General features: G+C 40.2%; 2 protein-coding genes across 2 annotated transcripts; one reads left to right on the top strand and one right to left on the bottom strand.

Annotated features, from left to right (window-relative positions):
* Nucleotides 1–441: 441 nt before the first annotated feature.
* On the top strand, nucleotides 442–6,574 carry LOC133459274 (cellular retinoic acid-binding protein 1). Its single transcript, XM_061739152.1, has 4 exons — nucleotides 442–612; nucleotides 1,614–1,792; nucleotides 2,169–2,282; nucleotides 6,019–6,574. The coding sequence occupies exons 1-4, from the start codon at nucleotides 543–545 to the stop codon at nucleotides 6,067–6,069; spliced, it is 414 nt and encodes a 137-aa protein (XP_061595136.1). The 5' UTR covers nucleotides 442–542; the 3' UTR covers nucleotides 6,070–6,574.
* Nucleotides 6,311–22,165, bottom strand: LOC133459265 (paired amphipathic helix protein Sin3a-like). Its single transcript, XM_061739141.1, has 21 exons — nucleotides 21,994–22,165; nucleotides 19,258–19,474; nucleotides 18,773–18,955; nucleotides 18,434–18,540; nucleotides 17,991–18,306; nucleotides 17,565–17,816; nucleotides 17,320–17,472; nucleotides 16,671–16,826; nucleotides 16,283–16,369; nucleotides 16,008–16,126; nucleotides 15,603–15,828; nucleotides 15,259–15,375; nucleotides 14,849–15,087; nucleotides 14,564–14,747; nucleotides 13,825–14,419; nucleotides 12,989–13,158; nucleotides 12,544–12,717; nucleotides 12,363–12,455; nucleotides 11,904–11,998; nucleotides 9,427–9,634; nucleotides 6,311–8,466 (listed from the first exon to the last, which is right to left on the bottom strand). The coding sequence occupies exons 2-21, from the start codon at nucleotides 19,450–19,452 to the stop codon at nucleotides 8,248–8,250; spliced, it is 3,888 nt and encodes a 1,295-aa protein (XP_061595125.1). The 5' UTR covers nucleotides 19,453–19,474; nucleotides 21,994–22,165; the 3' UTR covers nucleotides 6,311–8,247.
* Between the last annotated feature and the right edge of the window lie 1,594 nt (nucleotides 22,166–23,759).

Raw genomic sequence — 23,759 nt, 5'->3', positions numbered from 1 at the left:
AAACTGCTCCAACATAGACGAGGGTTGACTTATAATTTTTCTGAAATGGACCAAAATTAAATTAAAACACAAACTTATTGGATTATGAGTAACTTTAAAACAGTCAAAGAAGTAAAAAAAAGAAAGATAGAAGCTGTTTTGACTGTTGATATTCATTCAGGGTTGAATCATCACTGATAAAACTATTCTTTATTAAGAAATAAAGAAAAAACATCAATACATTACTACTAAACTCCAGTGAGAACAGGTGACTGATATTACAGATACGACCGTCCAACTGCATCTCCACTAAAAGACATCTCTAAAGACAATTTCTCACAGTAATGTGTGTGTGTGTCTCAGGAGGAAGCAGAGGTGGAGGGGGTTTGGCTTGCGGTGTGGATCATTACACACAGGGAGGAGAGAGAGAGGGAGGAATTGAGGGAGGGAGCACAGGGATGGATGGATGGACAAAAGGAAAAGAGCCTAAAGAAAGGCAGTGAGGAGACAGAGGACAGGAGGCGTCGGCACGCATAAAACCAAAACCCCAAGAGGAAAAAAGAATGGCAAATTTTACAGGCACCTGGAAAATGAAAAGCAGCGAGAAATTCGACGACTTGCTCAAAGCTTTGGGTGAGGACATTTATTCTCTTTATTCTACAAAAGGAGCGTTTTAGGGAGGTTTTCCAACATGATCCAGTGATGGAAAAAGAAATGAATAATCTGCCAGGAATGTACTTTATAACAAATGTACCTGGAACAAAAATCAAATGGTCATTTAGAAAAGCAAGTTGAGTTGATTGGAATTAAAAGTTATCAGATCTAAAAAAAAAATGTAAAAAAAACTGCAAATGAGACAAAAATGTACATGTATCATGCATCAACTGAAGACAATGGCAACAGTAGGACAGGACCATTTTTGATTAAATAATTTTTTTTTTAATCATCCAAATGCTTTCTACACTAAAGTGTGGGGACAAATTTATTCCTGAAATACCAAAGTCATACTCTAAACGCACTAACTGAGCACATGAATGTAAAAATGGAAACAAAATGAGCCATTAGCTCATCTGACTGCTGGCACCGCAACTGCATGACAGATGGTTAATAGTTTTTCCCTCATTTGGAGACAGGATTTATCACAATCTACAGGAGAGTTAAACAAAGCAAAAGGGCATCAACATTCCTCCCCCTCATCACCTTGTCACTGCAGCCTCCATATTTGCAACATCTGCTGATAACAATCACAGTTGCAGCAGCCGGTGGACTTTTCTTTTTTTTTTTTTTATTTAAGTATGAAAACAAACAGCCTATGCCTCAATTTCTTTTCCTGATAACTTAAAAAGTGATGATTTCCATTGTGGCACAAACAGTTTACATTAACTCTAATGAAGCCAAGTTCCATTTTTTTTATTAAAAGCAGGAACAGATTTTTCCCCGTTTTGGCGCCAGAAGCAGACAGGAAAAATGTCTGCTTTAGGAGACAGAGACTCCCGTACAGCGTTGACAGGTGGAACTGAAACACCTTGTCTGAGACTCACGTCACTGCGTGATTCCCATTTTTCCACAGACTCACCCGCCTGATCTAATATTGCACTGTCTGTGGGCTTACAGGTGCTTTGTTGTGATTTCAGGAGTGAATGCCATGCTGAGGAAGGTTGCGGGGGCGGCTGCATCCAAGCCCCATGTGGAGATAAAACAGAGCGGCGAGCACTTCTACATAAAGACCTCCACCACAGTCCGAACCACAGAGATCAGCTTCAGCATTGGGGAAGAGTATAACGAGGAGACGGTGGATGGCAGAAAGTGTAAGGTAACCAAATCTACCAGTCACGCTGGGATGTGCACAACTCTAAACTTCTATTTTGAAATATTCATTTGCCTTTCTTGCACCTAACATCATGGAAGACACAGAAATAACAACTTTCATATCTGAGGCAGCTCTTGAATGCATCCCCAGTTGCTTTACCACACCATGCAGTGTAACCACACACAGCTTCCTGCTAACTGACTTCTGGTTTCCTGCTAAGTGACCTGCTGCACTGAAAGCAGAAGTCCTACAAACTCCAGTGGCCTAGACGCATCAGGCAGTAGCATAATGGCTATCATTACATTTTACTCATGACAGGTAAAACTGAGTGGGTAAATGCTCACAACCACATTAAAGTGTCAGTTTCTTTTTTATACAGAGCTTGGCGACGTGGGAGACCGAAAATAAGATTTACTGCAAACAGACTCTGGTGAGCGGGACTGGCCCGAAGACCTTCTGGAGCCGAGAACTCAAAGGGGATGAACTCATACTGGTGAGCAGTTTTGTTTTTTTCTCTCCTTTTCTCCAAGTTTACTTTAGTGATAAAATATGGGGACAGATAAGAAAGTGCTTCAAAAGAACGGCAGTGTTTAAAACTTGGATTGCACTCTGAACACGACTCCTCAGTATCACCTCTTTTGTTTGAAGTCCTTTTTGTTTGCTTTTTTGTGCTGTGGTTTTCAAACACTTTCATCCCCCCCGAGTCGCATGGATCCTCTTTCCAATGACCAAAATCTCTCAACAGATGTTTGGATGTCTTACTAAGTGGGATGAGGTGTGAGTTTTGGAAATCACCCTCTTTATTCACATGGGCCATTCAGTGCTTCAACTTTTCTTTCCAGCCAGTAAAAAAAACAAGGGTCTGGCTAAATGGAGGGACCACACTTTGTGTTAAAAAACAGTTGTTAAAGAAGTGAGACTTTCCAAGTGTTGGAGGAGAATGTGGATTCCTCCCTGATATCTGTACCAAACGTTCAGCCGGCAGCTGTGCAGCTGCTTGCAGACGGAGCCTGGCTCTTTGACGAGTTGGCCTCCGTTAAAGATGCATCTCTCAAATTTGGACTGTGTGAAACACACATTTTAAAAGCTGCATGCTGATCTTTAATGTGGTGCTATGAGACGAGCTAAGGCTGGGATGAATCCTGGGAACGTTTGCAAAGATATTGGCTCATTACCAAAACCTTTTTATAAATGATGACTTAAGCAGTCGAGTTTCTCAGCAAGTTTAGTAAAATATGCATCTGTGAAACCCTGGTGTCACAATGGGAATATTTTCAGTTTTTCTTTGTACTGTCAATGTGAATTTGGACAAACCAGTTCCAGAGGATCCCTGAGGTCTATTTTATGGAGACTGGGGAGCTCCACCTTTGTGGGTATTTTCCCATGCTACATTATCAACGCAAGTAAGAATGCCTAAGTGACGTAATGGCCCGCGAGCAGGTTATGGACAAATCCAAATCACGTGGTTGTTCTAAACACCAAAAGATTAATAACTTAATCAAGAAAAGACTCAACCATGAAATCTCAGTTCTTCTATGGATTAAATAAACAATCAATGGTATCAATCTTGTCTTAGTTTCTTTATCTTTACCTTCCAGCCAGGACGGCAACCTGAGCAGAAACTGAATCCATAGTTAGCTAGATACAGATTTGCGTAATGGCGCATCATAATACACAGTAATTTAATTTAATTGAGGTTTGTGGCAACATTTTTCTGGGCCTCCACAGAGACACATTTTCTATATTTTAAAAGGAATTAAACTCGTGCTGCCATATGTTTGCTGCTGAATCCCACAAAGCACCTTAGGGTCGTACATCAGTCAAAAACAGGTCTCGCTTTAGTTTCTGGCTGTAAAAAGAGAAGAAAGAAAGATATCACTGCAACAAAGCTGTAAACATCTGGTCTGGGTTTACTGGCCAGATGGATGGAAAAAAAAGAGAAAGAAGCCGTGTCCAGTTAAGCTTTGATGGAGATCTTTTTGCTCACTGTGACTCACAGTTAGTAGGCAATCAGGAGAGGCTTTGGGAGAGGCTGTAATTTGGACTGAAAGCACGTTTTCAAATCTAAAACAAAGCTTAAAATCTGTTTTTGTTCAAGATGAGGCTGTGCATGTGTGTCTGTTCATGTTGGAGTGATAGACTGTAATCTGAGAGGTATGTGGGAGTGAATCACGGGGGGAAAAACCTGACTTCTCAAAAGGAAGAATCACAAGTTTTAACACCAGTTATGGACCAAGAATTCAGACAGATTCCCTAAAGTTAGTGTTGTTTAGAAGTTCAGATATTAAAGATCTGAGTTTATATTTTTTTTAATTTTGATAGTCTTGATTTTATTGTCTTACACAACTGACCGAAAGGCAGACAACTGCTCCACCTCCTGAACCACAACTGCATCATGCTTAATGAATCTGTTCATTACCATTTAATGTTGTATATAATTAATGAACACATTTACTGAGCAGTAATCTGGCTGAGGTTTAGGTATGAACTTGGCTACTGCAACACCCCGATTCTTTTCCTTTCTAGTCGTTTTGTTGTAGGTAAACTGATATGATTGCAAAAACTCATTTCAGCCAAAACTCACATCGGTGGCTAGACTACTCTAGCTCAGAGGAGTGAATGTGTGTCTTAATGACTGCACGGTGGACAGGCTGTGTGGCCCAAATCATCATCCCTCCACCACCATGCTCCATAGTTGGTATGAGATGTTTGTGCAAATTCAAATCATGCTACCATGTTATTCTTAGCCTATGTGTACATAAAGCCTTAGATTTAAGAAAGGGGACACTCTTTTCTGTAGGGCTTTTTTGAAATACTGAGAGAAATACTTTCAGGGAAGAGATTGGCGAAAGTGCAGCGTAACAAGGACAGTATGGAGGTGGCCTACTGCACTCAGAGTGAGCGAAAATGGGCCGACTATAATGCCCAGTGAGGAGATCCTCTCTTTTTGTGTGTGTTCTGGGAAGAAATAGTCTTACTTGACTATGAAAGCAATCTCATGCACTTCCTTTGTATTTCAGACCATAAAATATTGATTTTAAGAGATAAATGGAGCCTCGTATTGTTGGGACTTTTGCATTTGGGTGAAATCGTGTGGTTGTGATGAAGTCTGGGTTCATATCTCTTTCCCATACTTGGGCTCTAGTTAGCCTCATTGATCATCCCAGTGGATCCTGGTGTTACCTCCAATTAATGTCTCCCACACCACTTCCCAGATGCAGTTGCCTGTTTTTTTTGTTTTGTTTTTTTCTATCCTGCCACACTACGTTGCCTGAGATAACGATGATGTTTAGCACTGCACTTACCCTTTTTGCTATGCCTCCGGGAGGCTCATAAATCTTCGGCCTTGGCCACACCCACCCGACAGCCAGTTTCACTTCATTACACAAAAACATGCTGCAAAGAATAGAAACCTGAATTGAGGTGATTTAGAATAAAGTCACAACTGCTTCTAACACAGTTTGTACATGTGAGGTGAAAAGGCTTTGCTGATGTCATGATTGACTGAAGTAATGAGTTACTCTTGTAAGGATAAAAAAACAAACCCAAACCTTCTCTAAAGCAGTAATTCTCATCCTCAGGGGGCTTTAAAGTCCACAGATTAAAACTGCCTCTCCACAATGAGGCCAACAAGTGAATCCAGGGTCCTGCATTAAACATCATTGAGAAAAATGATGCACTCCTACTTTGATTAGCAAAATGAGAGCTCTCTACAGAGTTGAAAAAAAGGTAACAAAAGTAGAACAGCTTCCACTGCAGATGAGACAGCTGGGCACGAGTCTTAAACCACCAGAGTATGTGAGGCCTGAAGATGCTGCGAGAGGAATAAAGTCCCATTATGTCTGACTTCTATTACTCTCACTGTGATGAGCTTAGTGACCCTTTAAGATGATATTTTTAAAAGAGATAAAACCAGGAGAAAACATTAAAAAAAACTGGTGTGAAGCAGACTATATGTCATAAAAATAAAAACTTGAAATATAGAGAAAACTTACCATATACAACATCTATGGGTTAAATCCAGACGAGGGCCTGTGCTACTTTTGATCCCTACCTTCTTTCTTTCTTTGACTCCTGCCCACTTGTGTCCTGTCATATCTAATAATAGGAATAATAATAATATAAAAATAATCATGTACATAAAATAATGTCAATGAAGCATGGCAACAAAATGCAAATCCTGTTGAAGTGGGATATAATTGTCTTTTACCCTCGAAATGTCATTTCAGATCTTTGGAGCAGACGATGTCCTCTGCACGCGGATCTACGTACGAGCGTAGCAGAAGTCCATTTTCTTCAAAATATGAACAACCTGCCAGCGTCAGAAGCTTCCCGTAAACGCTCTATTAATCTGTTCGGAGGACGGTGCATCTTTGTCTAACTCAGATCTTCATTTACAAATGACTAGTTTCCCCCTTTTGTATATCATTTTTTGAGGCATTCTCAACAATCGCTTTGCATTGCTTTGTCACAAAAAAAACTAAATAAAAATGCTCAATATATATTTATATGCTGCAGAAGTTTTGTTTTTTTTAGTCAAATGACTAACATAAAAAAGACTTCAGGATTATATACCTATAAAAACAGGAAGTGGTCAGTTGAGTTTCTATCTACTCAAAGGATAGTTTAATGCCAAACACCAAACTAACACTCATGTACAACATTGTAAAAGTCAAGAGAAGTGACAACATTAGATGAGGTACAAACAAGATCTGTATGTACAATCAGCCCCCCAGAGCCTCCTGTGTTATTCTATAATATACACAGTAAATATAAAAATAAAAACGCAGGTATGAAACTTTTGAAAGATTGTCTGCATCTGGTTCTGTTAATGATAACTTATCTCCAGTGGAGCTCAGGAACATGGACACTTTGTCAGGCAGCTTGAGTGTTGCCTTTGTGTTTTGTTTCCTTCGTCCCCGCCCACGTCACGCTCCATAATGAACTCACAGTTTTTACGTTTGAGTTAACAGAGCCCCGTTACTCATGCATATAATTTTAATGTGAGACTCACTGTCCAGCATTTAGTGTGATGGGTAATTAACTCCATCAAATCTTACCTACATTGTCAAAAGAGCCAATTTATAAATGTATTAAACTGCAGAAAAGAAAAGGCATTTAAAATCCTCAGTTAACATCCCTCTTAAGGGTATACAATATTCACATTTGTATTCTCGTAAGAAATACAAACTTATAGCTTTGATAAACGGTGACTGAAGGAATTATTGCTCATTTTCTTTATCCTTTAACTGTACATAAGTCACATGACTGACAGCCATCTGCAGACCTGTTTATCAGTCAGTGTTTCTCTTCAACACAGGTCATTAAAATCGACACATGTACAGCTCACGGGCGATGCATTAAAAAAAAAAAAAACCCCACTAAACCGGCATACAGATTGGAACCATATTACACTTTAAATAAAGTTTAAATACAAGAAAGAGTTGAACGTACTCTTTAGACCTGACACACTGTATACTGAACTTTCATAAGGAGAAATTGTTGCTCAGCTACATTCAATATTCTTTAAATCTTGTGTGGTATCGATGTGTGAAGCCTGAAGGTAGAAATGCATGGAAAAGAATCCAATCGTGTAAAAAAACAAGCAACTTTTCTACTTAACAAAGACTTTAGGGACAACACATTTGCCAGACCACAGATTAAAAAAAAAAAAAAAAAAAAAAAAAAAAAAAAAAAAGAGGAAAAAGGTCTGACTTCCTTTGGTAAAAAAATTGGTTGAGTTTGCCATCTTTTAATAAAATTCTGCTATGTCTAATTATCGATACTATATATGCTAATCTATGCTACACATCAATGACAAATGGCTTAAAAAAAGAGATATTAACAAGTATTTACAATAAGTGTTTAAGCAATTATAAATTATAGCAGAGTTGGCATTGTGCTAATGCCAAGCATCTAGCAAGCGCGCGCGTGTGTGTGTGTGTGCGTGTGTGCGTGTGTGTGTGCGTGTGTGCGTGTGTGTGTGTGTGTGTTAGTACTCTTGCACCAGCTGAATTAACCACATTACCCTCCAGCTCCAAATACGCACATCTTAACAAAGTTAACATGTACTTGTTCTTGTTACCTGAAAGTAAAGATGAGGGTGTTACCGGATCTGGCCCTCAAACAAAAGGTTACATTTTTAGCCTTAAGGGTGTCATTCATGAAATCTGAACCAGGTTTTTCTTGTTCAAAGAGATGCTTTTTTTACTCCATATTGACAGCGACACATGTAAAACTTCAGTCTCACATTGGCTGCAGACTGTGCAATAAAAACATGAAAGATGAGCTCATGAGATCATGTGTGAGAAGTGAAGAATTTAGGTCCTTGTTGAATTACAGGTGGACAGCCCAGAACTGTTTGGCAACTGAACCCAGCAATCGAAGGTTGGAGACGTCATCCTGGCAGTGTGTTTTGGAAAAATGTCAACTGCAGCAGTTCGTTGAGATGTGTTGCACTACAGAGTCCTGTACTTCACCCGGTACTTGTTAACGGTGAGATAGTGGAGGACCTCGGGGCAGCAGGTGGTGGTGCAGGACATCAGTCCCTCTTGTCCTTCTCCCATCAGCCACTTGTGGTTGTCAGCAGCCATTTCACTCGTCACGTGCTCCTTGGCCCAGGCGTCAAGCCAGGCCTGAAAGCGTCTGTGCAGGCGTGTGTGAACCCTCTGGTGGGACTGAAAAAGACATAAAACAAAACAAACATGGCAGTCATCTCACAGAGCCATCTTATCTTATGAATTCCACTAGCATAAAATCACAAAAGCAGTCACCGGTCTGCAGAAAAAAAAACCGTGTCATCATTTAAGTTCTGATGACTAGAAAACTATTTGACTGGTCTGCCCTTTGTCCCCTCGTTCCCCAACCACCTGCTCAAGCTTTGCCGAGGGACACAGAGGCATTATGAAGCCAGGACCGGCTTCATTTGTTCAATCTCTGAACAAATGTCATTTAAATGATAATAATCAGTGATTTCGTTCTTACACTTTTGATTTTTTGCTGCCACATATGGGAGTCAATTAAAATCTTATGGCAGTTGGAGGAATGGTTTATCAGAAACAAGTAAGGACTGTTTCCAAGTACCAGATGAGCAGGGAAAGGGAATAATGCATTATAATGTTTATAAATGTGCATGCCAGAAAAAACTAAACTTTTACATCATTCATTTAACAAAAACAACCATGATTTTTTGTTACACTTTGCTGTACTGGAGCAAAATTTGTTAAGTGATATATGGCGGTGGCTGTGGTTCAGTCAGTGGCCACACGTGTCCTTTGGGAAAAAAAACATGGACCACTATACCCTCCCTGGTGTACACAAACATAAACACCAATGATGTAGATGCTAAAAGGAAAACAGTATTTTTATGATGAAAGTAATGTAAGAATGTGGGTGTATATTTCAGTGTAAAATCTCTTTGTGAGTGAGTATGTGATATAAGAGCTGAAGTGAGTTTGTGCTAATCTTTCTCTGAAATTCAACTACAAAAATATATTTCCCCCTATAATCTCAGTAGGAAGGAAAAACAAAAGCAAAACAATTCACAACAAACCCGAGTTCTGTACACCTGTGTAGTTTTAGTGATTCACTGGAACAAAGTACATAGAAAACATACATTTTCTCCTTTCTGTACTCACTTGATGAGCTCGTGTGAGTGCCGTGTGTCTGTACATGTAGTCCTCTGACTTGCAGACATAAACCATCTTGTAGGAGTTCAGCTTGAACATGCACTCCATCTTCAGGTCACTGTTGCTGTCCTGCGGCTTGTCCGAGGAACCCTTGGTCATTCTTTCCTGCTGCAGCTGCTCCCATCCTTTCTGGCACTTTCTTATCCGTCTCAAATTCCTGAATCCCAAAAGAAAAAAGGAAAAAAAATTATAACCACGAAAAATACCATTTCCTCCGGGGAAAGGAAATAATATTCACTCTACGTCAAGATTGTGCATCATATTCAGAGACAATTTCTGATTTAATTTAACATTTTTTTAATGATATAATTGTGTTTGACACTATGTACCGTGCAGCTTTAAATCCTGAAGAAAATGGTCTGTCACAATACAAATGAGAATAAGTAAACTTGAAAATCATTGTCAAATTAGAAATAACTGTTTTTTAACTTATTTTAAAAACCCATGCATTCCAACTCACCATGTAACTGGGTTAATTGGTAGGGAGTCAAATCATTCATGAGAAATGTGGATCTATAAGGAGCAGCAGAGGCAGCACGCATAATACTTTTGTACAGTGCACTTCCGTTGCACAGCCACATTGTCCAGATCTAAATTTACTTGGAAAAATAATTGCTGATTGATCCAGATTTGTGCAGATAACAGACGCAATCTTTCACCCCACCTGAATGAAAGTTTTAAATGTGTACTTACCACAGAGGGTTATAGGTGAGCGAGGACTGAAGCCATGAAGCATTTATTTTTGCATTCAGGGCTCCACTTAAAAGACATGACAGTGAGGCCAATTTCAAGTAAAAACTGTTAGAGAGAAACACTAGACAATCGCTGCCGGACTAGATACCAATCAAAAATGCGAGGCGAGAATAATTGAATATGTACATACTTTCATCAACAATGTACTGAGTGTTATGATAATGAAGATGAAGACCCAACACAACTGGAAAATAATTTCACTGCCATTGAAAATTTATGTAATGAGCGGCCATTTCTTTTGACTTCTTGTGCTGCTGATCTCTCATAGATTTGATGAAAAGGGGAAACAAAGAATAATAAAAAAAAAAAGAAAAAAAAAAAAAGGAAAAGATTTGGCTGAGCCCGTCGATAAATGATATCACGTGTCAGATTTATGCAGTGGGTTAAATAAGAGAAAACTATGAATGATTTGCGTTTTAAAAATGTATTTGGAGAATGTTTATGGTATTGGACAGCCATCTTAATGAAATAAAACTAAAAAAAGAACCATTAAAACAACAACAGAGAGGTTATATGCGCAACACTGGAGTTCTGCAACAAAGCAAACACAACTACACACCGTCATGCATAGCTCTGAGGTGTCAGGAAAGAAACACACTGAACATAGGAACATACAATTTAGATAATAGTTTTATTTTCAAACCCTACTCCTCTGTACAAGTGTTGCAGATAATGTACTTAACCAAAGTTTTAAAAAACCCTCTGAGCACTAATCTCTGTGGAAGCAGTGGAAATACAAATCTCACCAGCAACAAAAAGTTGCAACAGGAGTGCAGTTTCCACTGTAAATTATTACAAACATAACACTGAGTATAACAGACTTAAACAAATGGACATTTAAACATTTAAAGTTTCAAACAGCAATTAAGTCACATACAGGACCTTTGATCTGAATACAATCACAAACACAGGCATGACAAAGTAGAGAGATAATCCATGACTTCTTTGTCATCTTAATAAAGTCTCTTAGGTTTTACACAAGATCTCCAGTCTATCAAAGTCAGGTCAAAGGGGCTGATGAAAAATAAAACAGAAAAAGTGGAACCCATTTGTTTTGCTTTTAGTTTGTGAACTCAGTGACTTTTCTTTGTGTGTTACACAATGAAAACCATCATTTAAGTGCAATACAAAGTGAATAATCCAACCCACGATTCCTTGTATCTGTCTGCAAATGTAAAAGTTCAAACCAAAACCACCTTTAAAAAAAAAAACCTTATTATTAATAAATAACATTTTCCATTAAAAAGGAACCGAATTAATAAATTCCATTCTTAAAAAGATGACCTTATAAAGTGCAATTTTTCCATGTGAGGCAGAGGTCAGAAACGGAAAAATGTTCAAGGCAGATGGAATTCTTAAAAGAGTTGGAGGGGCGGGGGACATTCAGGCACTGCAAACATGTCACTGTGATTGTTTAGTAAACCATCAATTTCCTAAAACATTTGAGGTTTCTCTCCACCACTAAAAAGGCAAAACCTTTTTGTCCACGTTTTGTGATCAGCAAAACTTTGCAAGTCAGGCTTGTGCTGAAGTGCCTTTGTTTCTGTCTCAAAATGAATTGTATTTGGCAGCCGTTTTAGCTTGTTGACAGTTGAAAGACGAGTCAGCTGACTGGAACCTCAGAACACAGCTTATAGTGTGCAGACAAGAGGGAGAGATGGCTGGAGTCTCACCTGGGGAGGAAAACTGGCTTCTGGGCCAAATGTTCACGTAGCTCTGGGGATGCAGAGTCTGAGTTCAGGTACCTGCCCACATAGTCTGACCACCTCTGTGAAGGACAGAACAGGGGAGGAACGTTTATCGCTCATACCCTCATGCATACCTTTTCAGTTCACTAAAACAGACTTTAATTTGCTTTTTTCAAATCTGGACTATTTCACCTTTTATCTCAGTGTTATTTAAAAATGTTGATCACCAGGTCTTATACTTTCTTATGGCCAGCAGCAACAGTTCATAACACGGCAATAATATAAGTACAATCATACATGAGCAAAACAGAACATTTTTAAATATCAAAAGCTGGAACCAGAGACTATTCCTCCAGGATGGGCAGCAAATCTGTAGATAACTATCAACATAACTGGTAAACACTCCCCAGCTTATTTAGTTTATATATTTGACTTAATTCTTACTTGTGCATCTGCTGGCTCATCTGAATTATCCTCTTCTGTGTCCAGCAGCTCCACTGCAACACTCACAGATCCCTGTTTCTTTATAAGCATCACCTAGCAAATACAGGACAATGTATATAAACATGTTATGGCTTATTAAGACTGCCATACAATATTGTAATTTATCTCTTGGTTTTGGTACCTTCAAGCAGTTTTCATCCGACATAAGTTGCTCTGCTTTGCGCTGGTAGGCCCCCTCTGCAGTAGCCCTGGATGCCTGTGTGGACAGGGTGCCCCCTGTGCCTTTATTGGCACTTTCACTCAGGTACATTTCCATTACACGCGCACATACATCATCAGTAACAAGATGTTGGAGCTGTAAAAGCAAATTAAGTATGAAAAGGTTTTTATCTGCATAGCACAATAAATATAAGTGACAACAGTAGCCCCAGTAAGACTTGAGATAAGCAACTGCCATATTCTCCCTCAGCATAAAAAAATGAGCTTCAGTGTAAAATATAGATGTGTTTTGTAACCTGTAAATGAATGTTGTAAGCTAAGTGTAAATAAGAGCATTATTGTCCCTACTTAATGTTTGAATTTGAACTAAATGACATATACAACATATAAATCTTAACTATACCAACCTGCCGGACAATGCTCTGGATTAGTTTGTCCATGGTGAAGGCAACGTAGGCATGGATAGTAAACATTTCCCTCAGGGAGTCCTCATACTGAGCTGGCTCCATGTTTCCATCCAAAAGATTTCGCACCATTTCCAGAAACACTGAGTAATAGTCCTCAACTTCAACATCCACTGCAGATAAAAAAAACAAAAATGTGTTAAGTTCATATGGGCTGTAAATTGCTAAATATTATACATGACACTTTATAAAGGTTGTAGAGTAGTGGCGGTGTATTGGACTGCATTAGAGGCGAAAAAAAACAAAAACAAAAAAACCTCTTAAACTTCTCCCCTTCTTTTTCTATCTGACAATGTTTGTGCATAAAGCAACCGGATGGAAACAATGAAAATCTCCAATCAGAAAAATGTTCTTTGGAAAGTGTGGTATACTAGTAAGCAAAAAGAGAATATGTGGTATAACCACAACCAGCACATGAACAAGAATGACCACATGGCCGTTACAAAAGCTCTTCCAGAGCGCACTGTTGCAATATCTGTTGTTCAAAAGTCTTTATTTCAGCTGTCCATTGTAACCTGAGTATTGACTTTCCATCAAAATAAGTTGTATATGGTTTATTTTCCATCCATTTGATCCGTAGTTCTGGGAACATGCATACGTTTAAGCTTCATTTGCTGGTTTCTAAATGATCCAATACCTTTTTTAAATGTACTTGTAATTATATTTTTAATTTATTGCAGTCCAGCGCATCACCACAAACTTTTACAAAATAAGTTGAGTAACAAACTGACAGTGTAGAAGCTTTGTCACAAATGAATGAATGAGCACTTATTACTTACTTGGCTCCTTCATCTTCAACTGGATTGCTGGATTTTCATTTTTGTCCCTTTTCAGCCCCAACACTTCCCTTTCCCACTCTCGCTCATGGGAATCCACCTCAATCTGCTTCTCGGCTTGGCCATAAATCCGCAGTAAACGAGAGCAGAGGATTTGGTGAAGACGAAGGAAGACGTACCAGTAGTTGTTCACAAACAACAAGTTATAGGCATCGTCGGTACCCCGCAGCTTCTGAGCTGCCGTGTTGCTGAAAAGGAGCTTGGACTTCAAGGAGCTGCTGCTGCCTGGCAGACCGTTGGGCTTCTTGGGGCCATCCTGTTCCATCTCCATGTCTTCTTCCTCGTCCTCCTCTTCTTCTTCTTCCTCTTCAACATCGGAGAGATCGCCACGTTGTGCAAACAGAAGGTCGGGGACCAAGTGGTGGATAATCTGTTTGATTTTGAACTTGTCGTCTTTCTGGATGCCCACTTGTCTTTTCACGTGATGGATAATGAGGGCGGCAGCATCCTCCAAGATTTGGCTATCATCATAGGTGAGGGTCATGTGTGGCCCACTTGGTGCCTGTGTGGCAGATTCCTCTGAGGTACGCTCCTGACGCTGCAAAACAACAATTAGTTTCAGTTTAGATGGAATTTTCATGTATTTCAATTGTTTTAGAACTATTTCTATTTACAAGCCATTAAGTTTAAAAAAATATATAAATATAAGACAGTCATTGTCAAAAAGAAAAGTTCCCCTTACGTCATCATATAACATCTCAATTTCGTTGACCAAAGTCTTGGAGCGCAGTAGTTTGGTGTCGTTCTGTTTGAAGTTGATGCCTTGATGGTCAAGTGACTTCAGATAATACTTTTCATTCTGATCCCGCCAGATCTTGTTGAAGCCTCTCTGGGCTTCTCTCCACTCCTCCTCCTTCATCTTTAATCTATAAACAATGACATTTACATTGTAATCATCAATGTGCATTCATAAACAAAATATTAGGTAAAGTGTAAAACACTTTGAGTCTGCTTATAAAGACTTTACCTTTTCAGCACTATTGGGACAGAAACTGCAGGGTTTTTCTTCAGTCCATCAATGATGTCGAGTGCTTTGTCTCCGTATATCCTCTGGATAGCTTTTCGGTGAATGACCTCTGACGAGCCACCCATTGTGTTGTCCAGCTTGAAACGCAGCTGCTCTTCCGCCGACATGCGAGAAAGTCTCCTTTGCACCGCTTCGAGGGCTCGTATCGTGGCAAGGTTGGTTTCTAATACTATGTCCAGCTGCATGGAGAGATGGTCAAAATAAAGAGATTGTTTAATGAACTTACCAGTAGATATGTTTGTTAAGTTTCCCTAAAAATGAAGCTGTGTGGAATTTTTGACTTGTGAGCAAAAGAGAAAGAAATGATAAAACTAATAGTGTAAACATGTATGGCTGGATTATATATTCACCTCAAAGCGTTCATCTTCGCATCTGTAGATGTGCTCCTCATACTGAGTCTTCTTGGAGCTCACAAAAGTGGAATCCTCTGACCATGATGGAAAAGACACCCATGTGTCATTCAGGACCTGCAACAATATATTCAGTTCATCTTTAACATGCGACTAAATTCTGGCATGAAGAGCTAACTGGAATTAAACTAAAATAAGATTTCATATCTCCCCCACCCAAGCACGATGACTCAAACTTGATCAACTTGGGGTAATAAAAAAAACAAAAAACAACAAACAAAATCCAACAAATTTTCTTCAAGTAATATATTACTACGCCACTGTAAAGATGAAACTTTGCAAACCTCTCTACACAGTGGTGTTCTTCCTGTGCACTTGGGCTGCTGATAGCTCTTTGGCAGTGCTCTGTAACTGGACCCCAGCCTCTTGCAGGAAGCATAGTCAATCTCCATGGCGATACCCTCCGTAGATCGCTCCTTGGGTAAACTCTCAACGTAGCACGACTCCCCATGCGCAGACTCTCGGTAACCCAGGAAGTTTTTGAACCACGTAAAAAGCTCTGGGAATTTTCTGTCAATTATCCCACAATATATGTTAAAGTTAGTAGTGTTTTCTAATGAATGCTGAAGATGAACACCAGAAAGTTGTAAAAGTATGATAGGAAACTTTGAGTTTTACACTGAATTAAATCAGAATACAGAATATGGAATTTTCATCTTCAGTTATGATGGATATAAAAACAGACTTACCCGAGAAACGGGATAACTAACTGGACCAGCTCAGTGCGAGAAATCACTTCCTGGTTAAAAATGTGCAGACACCTCAGGAAGTTGTCATATGCCTCAGAACTCCGCAGAGCCTTCTTCACCTGTGTCAGTGAGAAAAACAAAAGCAAAGCTAAGTGGCGCTCTGTGGACAGAATTGCATCATATAACTCATATTACCTCACTAATGTTCAACTTCATACTGTTTTTGCAAAACCTTATATTTAAGCGATACAGCTGATGAATACAAAAATACTGACCTTTTCAAAGAACATTGTTTCAGTGCTGGTGTTGAGTTTGCCGACCTCAGTCATGCCATGGTCTTTCCCCATGATTTTGGGTTTCTTCTGAAAGTGTACAAACAAAGAGATATTTGCAGACTCTCAAAATGATTTACTTTACATTTGTAGTTTTGACATTCTGGGCTTTATTTATATATTTGATCAAATTATGTTTTCATGACCACAACGCTATCTTCAAACGTACCATCTTTTTCTGAAAACTATTAATAAGAATTGCTGACTTAATACTCATTCTCGAGGAAGACATATATATATTGGTGTATTTCAAGCAGATTCGATCAATTCTTTCAAGGTATTGTTTAAATGGTTTAGACTTATTCATGAAGAGAGTGAGCATGAGGTGTACCTTCACAAGGGGTGTGTTGCCCACTCCAGCAGGTCTCCTGATTGGCAGGCCATTCTGACTCAGCCTCTGTTTGTTGTTCAGTAATGGTCTCTTTGCTGTGCCACCGTGATCATTACGGACCGACTCTGCTCTGTCTGGTGTCGGCTTCCCCAGTAGCTGGGTTAAGAAAAAATAATTAACAGTAGGTACTTTATAAGTTGTATACTTACCGTCAACTTTTTCTTTTAAGACTGTGTAAGGAGCAAGTAAAGAAGAGGTGACTGGACATTCACCCACACAGTTGCATCACATTTGTTGGTATTTAAGTGATTGAACTAACAGATTTTCCTTACATTTAATTTACTTACAGTGCCAAAACAAAAACAGCAAACACATTGACACATTTTTACAATGACAAACTTTTAGATTACAGTTTTTAATTTTGTAGATAATGAGATACCATATAATTCTGACCCACCGTGACAATTAATGCTACATAGAGACACTGAAAATGTTGAAAAACGTTGCACTAACCCCTAGTGATGCATCTATGTTTTTTGACATTTAAAACTCATGAAACAAAAGATGCACATTTTGAGATGTTTTGAAGTATTAGTTTGATAAACTGCAGCTAAAAGGCACTGCATTCTGAACGTTTTCAGACACTCACCATTGCGCTATTAGCATCAGGCAGGAACTGTCCAAACTCTGAGAGCAAGTCTTCCTGGTTCTTGAAAAGCCTTGCCACTTGAGTGTAGACCTCCTGCTCTGTCAGCGCCGGGGTGTAATTTCCACCAGCCTCTTTGGCGTTCCGTTGTTCTTTCTGGATTATTCAAAAAAAGTAATGGCTGAAGATAACACTGTTTTCCCAATATTAAACTCCAAAAATATCAGACGTTTTTCTTTTTTTTTTACCTGGTATGTGTGCAAGATTTCTAGAAAGGCTTTGTAGATGTCTGGCTGACCCTGGAAGCGGTTCTTGATCTTGTTGACATAATTTATAGCGTGATTGAACTCCACTGGCTGGTTGTTTTGAAGAGCTGGCCCACTAGACGGTGTGCTGCTGACAGGGGTGTGGGACTGAGCTGACGGTGAGCGTGGTGAGGCATAAGATGGGATGGATGGATTGGGCTGGCTGGTGGGTGTATGGGCCGGAGACTGAACTGGCTGTTTAGAGGAACAAAAGTGTGCAAGTACGCGATTAGTCAAGTCAACTTTATTTATAAAGCACTTTAAAAACACCAACATGGTCCAAAGTGCTGGACAGGCGAATGGAAAACACTAGTGTGTCTAAAAAGAACACAGCACACAACGTCTGATAAAGTGGTAAATATACTATACCTTGCTGATTTTGTTTGGAGCAGGCTGGGCTGCAACAGGTGGAGTGATGGTAGTTTGTGAGCCAGCCTGTGGCAGACTCTGGTGCTGGTGGTGGCTTGGGGGTTGACTGGGTCCTCCACTTGCAGGGATGTTCTGTACAGACACACCTTGCGGAGTGATGTAGTGGATCTGACCTGGCGTGGTCACGTTGACTAGATCGTTGGTTTGAACCTCAATCTTATATCCAGGTGGCAAGAAAGTGTTAAAACCCATAATGAGGTCTGGGTGGCCTTTAAAGAGCTGGGACACACGGTTGATGACTCCAGGAGTGTCTATGCTGTAGAAACAGCAAGAATAATGGTCCACAGTTATATCCACAAATATTGACTGCACTGACGAAAGAAAATGCTATTGTAGGATTTTCTTCAAACGTTAAGGAAATGGCAATTAAAAAAACAACTCACCTTTGTGATTTGAACTCTTTCATAATATCAAGGAAATCATTATAAACTTGTGGCTGATTCCCGAACTGTAACTTCACTTGATCCAAGTAGGACAGGGCATCTTCAACCTTCAAAGTAAAGAGCATAAAATAATTGGAAGTCCCCAGAACATATAAAACACCCTTTAACTATTGCAAGCAATTTTACAGATTTGGGTCACTTGCTGCAAGCAGTCGGTTAAATAAATAATTTTTTGTGGCTCTTTTGTATTCAGGGTGGAAAAAAACAGTTATGTTCTTCCTCTTTACCTTCTTTATCGCATGTCAACATACAGTCCAAAAGCTATTTTGAAACCCATACCTTTAATCGCTGAAACTGCTGCTGCTGTCCTTGGGTTGAAGACATGGGTGCAGGTGTGTGAACATGACCTTGGACAACTGCAGGGCCCTGTGACTGCACGGCTAAACTGTGTGCATGGGAACCAACATACGGTGCAGCACTGTTGTGTCCATGTCCACTTGTGCTCTGAGGCATTGTTGACACCTTTTGGGGAAAAAAAATAAAAATAAAGTAGACTTTTAAGATCCAAGAAAATGACAGATAACCATGCCCTCCATGGACTTTCAAGGGTCCAAAGTATTATAAATAGAATTATTAAAACGGTCCTGATATCGCCTCCATTTAGAAGGTTAAAGTTTGCTGTAAGCTGAATTCAGATTGTGTTATCTAATTTTTAATATACCGGTAGATTTTTTTTAAGCAGTTTTGCTTGTTGAAAGTTAATGCATGACCCAATTGAATAAATTCACAAATACCACAACAGACATCTGTTAATATGATCATACCTGGTAGCCTTGGGGGATGGAATACTGGATACCAGTTGATGGCTGCATGGTTTCTGCAGCTGCCTCTAACACGGCAGATATTGGGGCAAGGGCCCGGTGCTGAAAGCTTTCTGCAATGCTCTGAACTGGGGGACGATGCGATTGCTGTTGCTGGGGCGCAAATATTGGTTCCTGGTCTTCTACGCGCCTCTTCATTGTATAAACATACTCAACAGGGCTGAGGAATAAAAGCAAAGAAGAAAAATTAACAATTTCACATTATTTTAATTAAACAGTGTCAAGCATTTTTCAGGAAAGTGTACAGTATGTATATTTTTTTGTGGTACAAAAAGGAATAAAAAAATGTCAGGGTAGACAGTGATAGTTTTACAAATCATACCGCAATGCAAAGAAGGCAACTTTAGCAAAAGGTGTACATAAAATTCTTGTAAAAGAGAACCACCTCCCCCCTTTCAAACAGATAATAAATAAATAATTGCTAACTAATCAAAATAAAAAACAAACAAAACATTTTTTTTAAGATAACACGCTGATAACAAAAATAATTTTGTATATCTACAACCTTTTTTATTGAAAGCATGCAGACAAGAAAAAAGGGTAGAGGATTAGAGACAAGCTGTAAAGGGCAATTTGTGAAGGCAAACATTTGTTTCCCCAGTTATAATCTGATCATAAATATGGCCAGAATTTTCATGTGCACATAAGAAAAAAAGGAAAAACAATCGTGCCAAAGTTTTGTAAATCTACCTCACTGTCTTCTGTGCTTTTAACAGCACTGCTTGCTCGGCATTTACCAACGTCATCATAAATGCCTAAGTGAAGATTCATCGTAAATTTCAGTCATCTGATGACATGAATTTATGAACCCTTGTAATGGAAAGGCTAGTGTTTATGTTTCAACATGGTTAATATGTAGTGAATTAAAAAAAAAACATGTGCGCACTGAAGCCCTCTTGAATTTTTTTTTTTTTAAATATAGCTTAATTACTGTTTTGGTTGTGCAAGAAAGGTAACAGTCCATCGTATGTTCTTATATTTTTATTTTTCAGTTATGCGATAGTAATACATATCACTCAGCTGTTAAATACCGAATGACATATAGATGAAAATACATGATTTTTAAAGAATAAAAGCTAAAACCAAGTAACTCACTACACCAAACTAGCTGGTTTCTTTTTACTGTCAACAACCGTCTTTTTAAATAGAGGCTGTTGTTTGCTGGTTAGGGGTCATCATCCAATACGCATTAATAGGTGCAAAGAAGTGACTTAGGTTTAAAGTAAATATTCAATCACAGAGTTTCGGTGTATAATTAATTAAGCTGCTGATTATTTGATTTCACGATTACAAAACGTCTTAATGAAAACATGTGTTCTTTGGCTGACAATTTATTCCAAATACATCTACAGAGCAGCATAATTTAGTGACGTTCCCTAAGCAACCGTCGTCAGTGAGGGGAGTCGTCGTGCTTCGTCCTACAAGACCGTTTTCGGAGAACACTGAGGCAGAGCGGACGGGCTTTAGACGCCGAGACCGTGTCCGTCTAAAGCAACTCTAGCTTCGGTTATTCTTTACCGAAACGCGAAGGCAAACACGACCGATAGAAAAACGTCTACAAACGTAGTACAGTAGCGCTGAAACAACGAACATTGAACATTTTTTTTTTTCTGGCACGTAGGCGCTCTCTGTGTGTAGCCCGGCGAGGCCCCGCCCCCTCCCCCTCTGTGTGGAACCCGGCGAGACCACGCCCCCTTCGTATATAGCCCCGCCCCTCCCCGTGTGTAGGCCGACGAGACCACGCCCCTCCCCGTGTGTAGCCTGGCGAAGCCCCGCCCCCTCCGTTTACAGCCACGCCCCTCCCTGTGTGTAGCCCGATAAGACCACGCCCCTCCCACTGTGTAGCCTGGTGAAGCCCCGCCCCCTCCGCGTAGCCCCGCCCCTCCCCTCCCCCCGCTCCGTCTCTTGGAGCTGTGCGCATTCGCCTCCGATAGCTGCATTGACTTTAGTCCTTGCGTTGGGGTTTTGTGGCAAAAAGTTATCACATTATGCGCACTTTACCGTTTAGATGGCACGGGTCTTTCCTCGCAAGCCTATGGCTGAAAAGTCTCCAGTAAAGCAGGACTCCGCGGAGTGAAAAACCCTTCACTGACATTACCCTTGATGGCAGAAGAACCGAGAGAAACACAGCCTGGTCGCAGCTGACGACCAGCAGGGCACATATCAGATGATTTAACACTCATACGCGTGTGTCAGTGCATCCACTCAGCTGCATGGTCTGAGTGTGATTTTGACCACGTTAGATAGTTAGCTAAGAGGACCGCTAGCTGCTAGCGGGCTAACACATTGCTCTGTAAACCTGGCATAAACGGCACCAAAATCAGGTCAAGTTGAGGAAGAGGTACCCCACAAACAAAGAGTTATCCCCCCCCGATCAGCAGTCCCGTGTGAGAGCAGAGCCGGGCAGGAGTGAGCGGAGAGCAGCAGCAGCAGACATGTCACTAGCCTGTCAGCTAGCTGCTAGCCTCTCCATTAGCCCCGGGACTGGTCGACGCTGCAGCTGGCGGCGGAAACCTCCACTTTGGGACGAGGGGACAAAACTAACTGTTTGAAACGTCGGAGAATAGGAACGGGTATGAATTCCCGGTTGTGTCTGCTCGACAAGGTTATGTAGCAGATTCTCGCGTTAGCACAACAACCACGGGCTACGGCTAATCAGCTAGCACTAGTTTAACTTACCGCCACCGGCTGCCACCAGCAACAACTTGACGCACCAGCAATCCCGACCAGCAAAACCGCTACTCGTGCATCCGCCGGGAGCCGACAACGAGCTGCGGGACGGGGGTCGGTAACGGAGCGGAGCTAGGGGGCTGCGGCGCTAATCAGTGTGTTTGAAGCGCTGCTCCTTCCTCGAACACGGGGGCGGGGCCTCCACCAGGGGGCGTGGCCAGCGTGAAGGCGGGAGAGGCCCCGCCCACTCTGACCTGTGATTGGTCAGATCCCCTGAAAGAAAACAAATACAGTAAAGCCTGAATTATGGTTCCGCGTTAAATCGACGCACAACCTTCGCCGTAGGCTTTGCGTTGGTGTAACGCGGAACCATAAATCAGCCTTAAAGTTGACTTAAACTTAAACTCTATTTATTTATATAGCACCAAATCATACAATATAAATGCAACACATGGTGCTTTACATGCAGAATAAAATAACAATCAAAAACACAATTTCCCATACCCCCCACGCGTACGTGTACACACACACACACACACACACACACACACACACACACACACACACACACACACACACACACACACACACACACACACACACACACACACACACACACACACACACACACACACACACACACACACACACACACACACACACAGTAAGTGGACTGGTGACATGGCTTAGCACTAACGATCCAGGTGAGGAAAACACTACCTATGGGTGGCCGTCCACACTGAGAGGCATCACCGACTACGACCACAAGGAGCATCGCCACAGAGACCCCCCCAACCAGGACAGACCAGGGCAGACCCCACACAGAAGGACGAGCCACTATCATTGGCTATAGGCGGTCAGATATGGTTGATAGTTTCGTGCAGCTCAACTCTCTTTTTATAAATAGTAATGTCAAAATTCAACATCTTAGGCATTTAAAATAACTGAATTTATATTCATAATTTTTCATTATTTGCGATGAACTGTAGCAATAATTTTTTTTCCAAAGATTCCTCTGCTAAGGCGACTTTTTTGGTGTGTGTTCTCACTTGTTTATTCCTGGGCTTAAGTGTAAAATACAAATGAACTATGAATCAAAATTTGGCACTGGATTTAACTGTTGATGGATGGACAATATACACTTTTTTTTTAAAACAGATATGGAGTAAAAGACATAGTAGGTTTTAAAGAGTTGTTCTGACACTGCTTTTATTTAGCTAATGCCAAACTTCACTCAGCACATACAAATAAGGCAAGTATGTCAGTTTAAGAACTTGCTAAACTCTTTAATATTTACAATTGCCATAGCATAACTTTTAACATATCGCAATACTTTAGGGAATATGCTCATGTGCCAATTAAAAAAAAAAAATGTTTTGAGATCAAGTAACTGTATTATAATATAATAATAGTAGTAATAACCAATTATTAAGGGGATGGCCATGGTGTAGAGCTGGTAGCCAGTCTGACCCTCCATGTCACGTGTGTCTCAGAGCGGGTCTCAGGCCCAGTTAAGGGGGAAAGTTGTGTCAGGAAGGACATCCAACATAAAACCTGTGACAAATCAATATGTTGAACACAATAATCTGTTGTGACCCCATAAAGGTAAAAAGTTGAAAGAACAAAAAACAATGAGTAATATAAGAATAGTAATAAATATAACATATATTTATTGCTAGCAGAATAATAGAGAGTATATAAAGATGCCTTCAGTAAGTATTTTTCATCCTGTATCATTACCTAAATTAGTTAACTTTTCTTAATCTTCTTGTTCT

Source organism: Cololabis saira, chromosome 2 (assembly GCF_033807715.1).
Source record: "Cololabis saira isolate AMF1-May2022 chromosome 2, fColSai1.1, whole genome shotgun sequence".
Lineage (NCBI taxonomy): Eukaryota > Metazoa > Chordata > Actinopteri > Beloniformes > Belonidae > Cololabis > Cololabis saira.
The sequence above is the reverse complement of the archived record's forward strand: the minus strand, read 5'-3'. Positions and strand labels throughout refer to the sequence as shown.

Bases quoted from the DNA above. Each gene is read 5' to 3' on its own strand.
- LOC133459274 (XM_061739152.1), top strand. From the start codon at position 543: ATGGCAAATTTTACAGGCACCTGGAAAATGAAAAGCAGCGAGAAATTC. The intron at 613-1,613 runs GTGAGGACATTT...TTGTGATTTCAG, and splicing joins CGACTTGCTCAAAGCTTTGG to GAGTGAATGCCATGCTGAGG. The intron at 2,283-6,018 runs GTGAGCAGTTTT...ATGTCATTTCAG, and splicing joins AAGGGGATGAACTCATACTG to ATCTTTGGAGCAGACGATGT.
- LOC133459265 (XM_061739141.1), bottom strand. From the start codon at position 19,452: ATGAAGAGGCGCGTAGAAGACCAGGAACCAATATTTGCGCCCCAGCAA. The intron at 14,748-14,848 runs GTAAAGTCTTTA...CATTGTTTATAG, and splicing joins GTCCCAATAGTGCTGAAAAG to ATTAAAGATGAAGGAGGAGG. The intron at 12,718-12,988 runs GTTGGTATAGTT...TTGCTTTTACAG, and splicing joins TCCAGAGCATTGTCCGGCAG to CTCCAACATCTTGTTACTGA.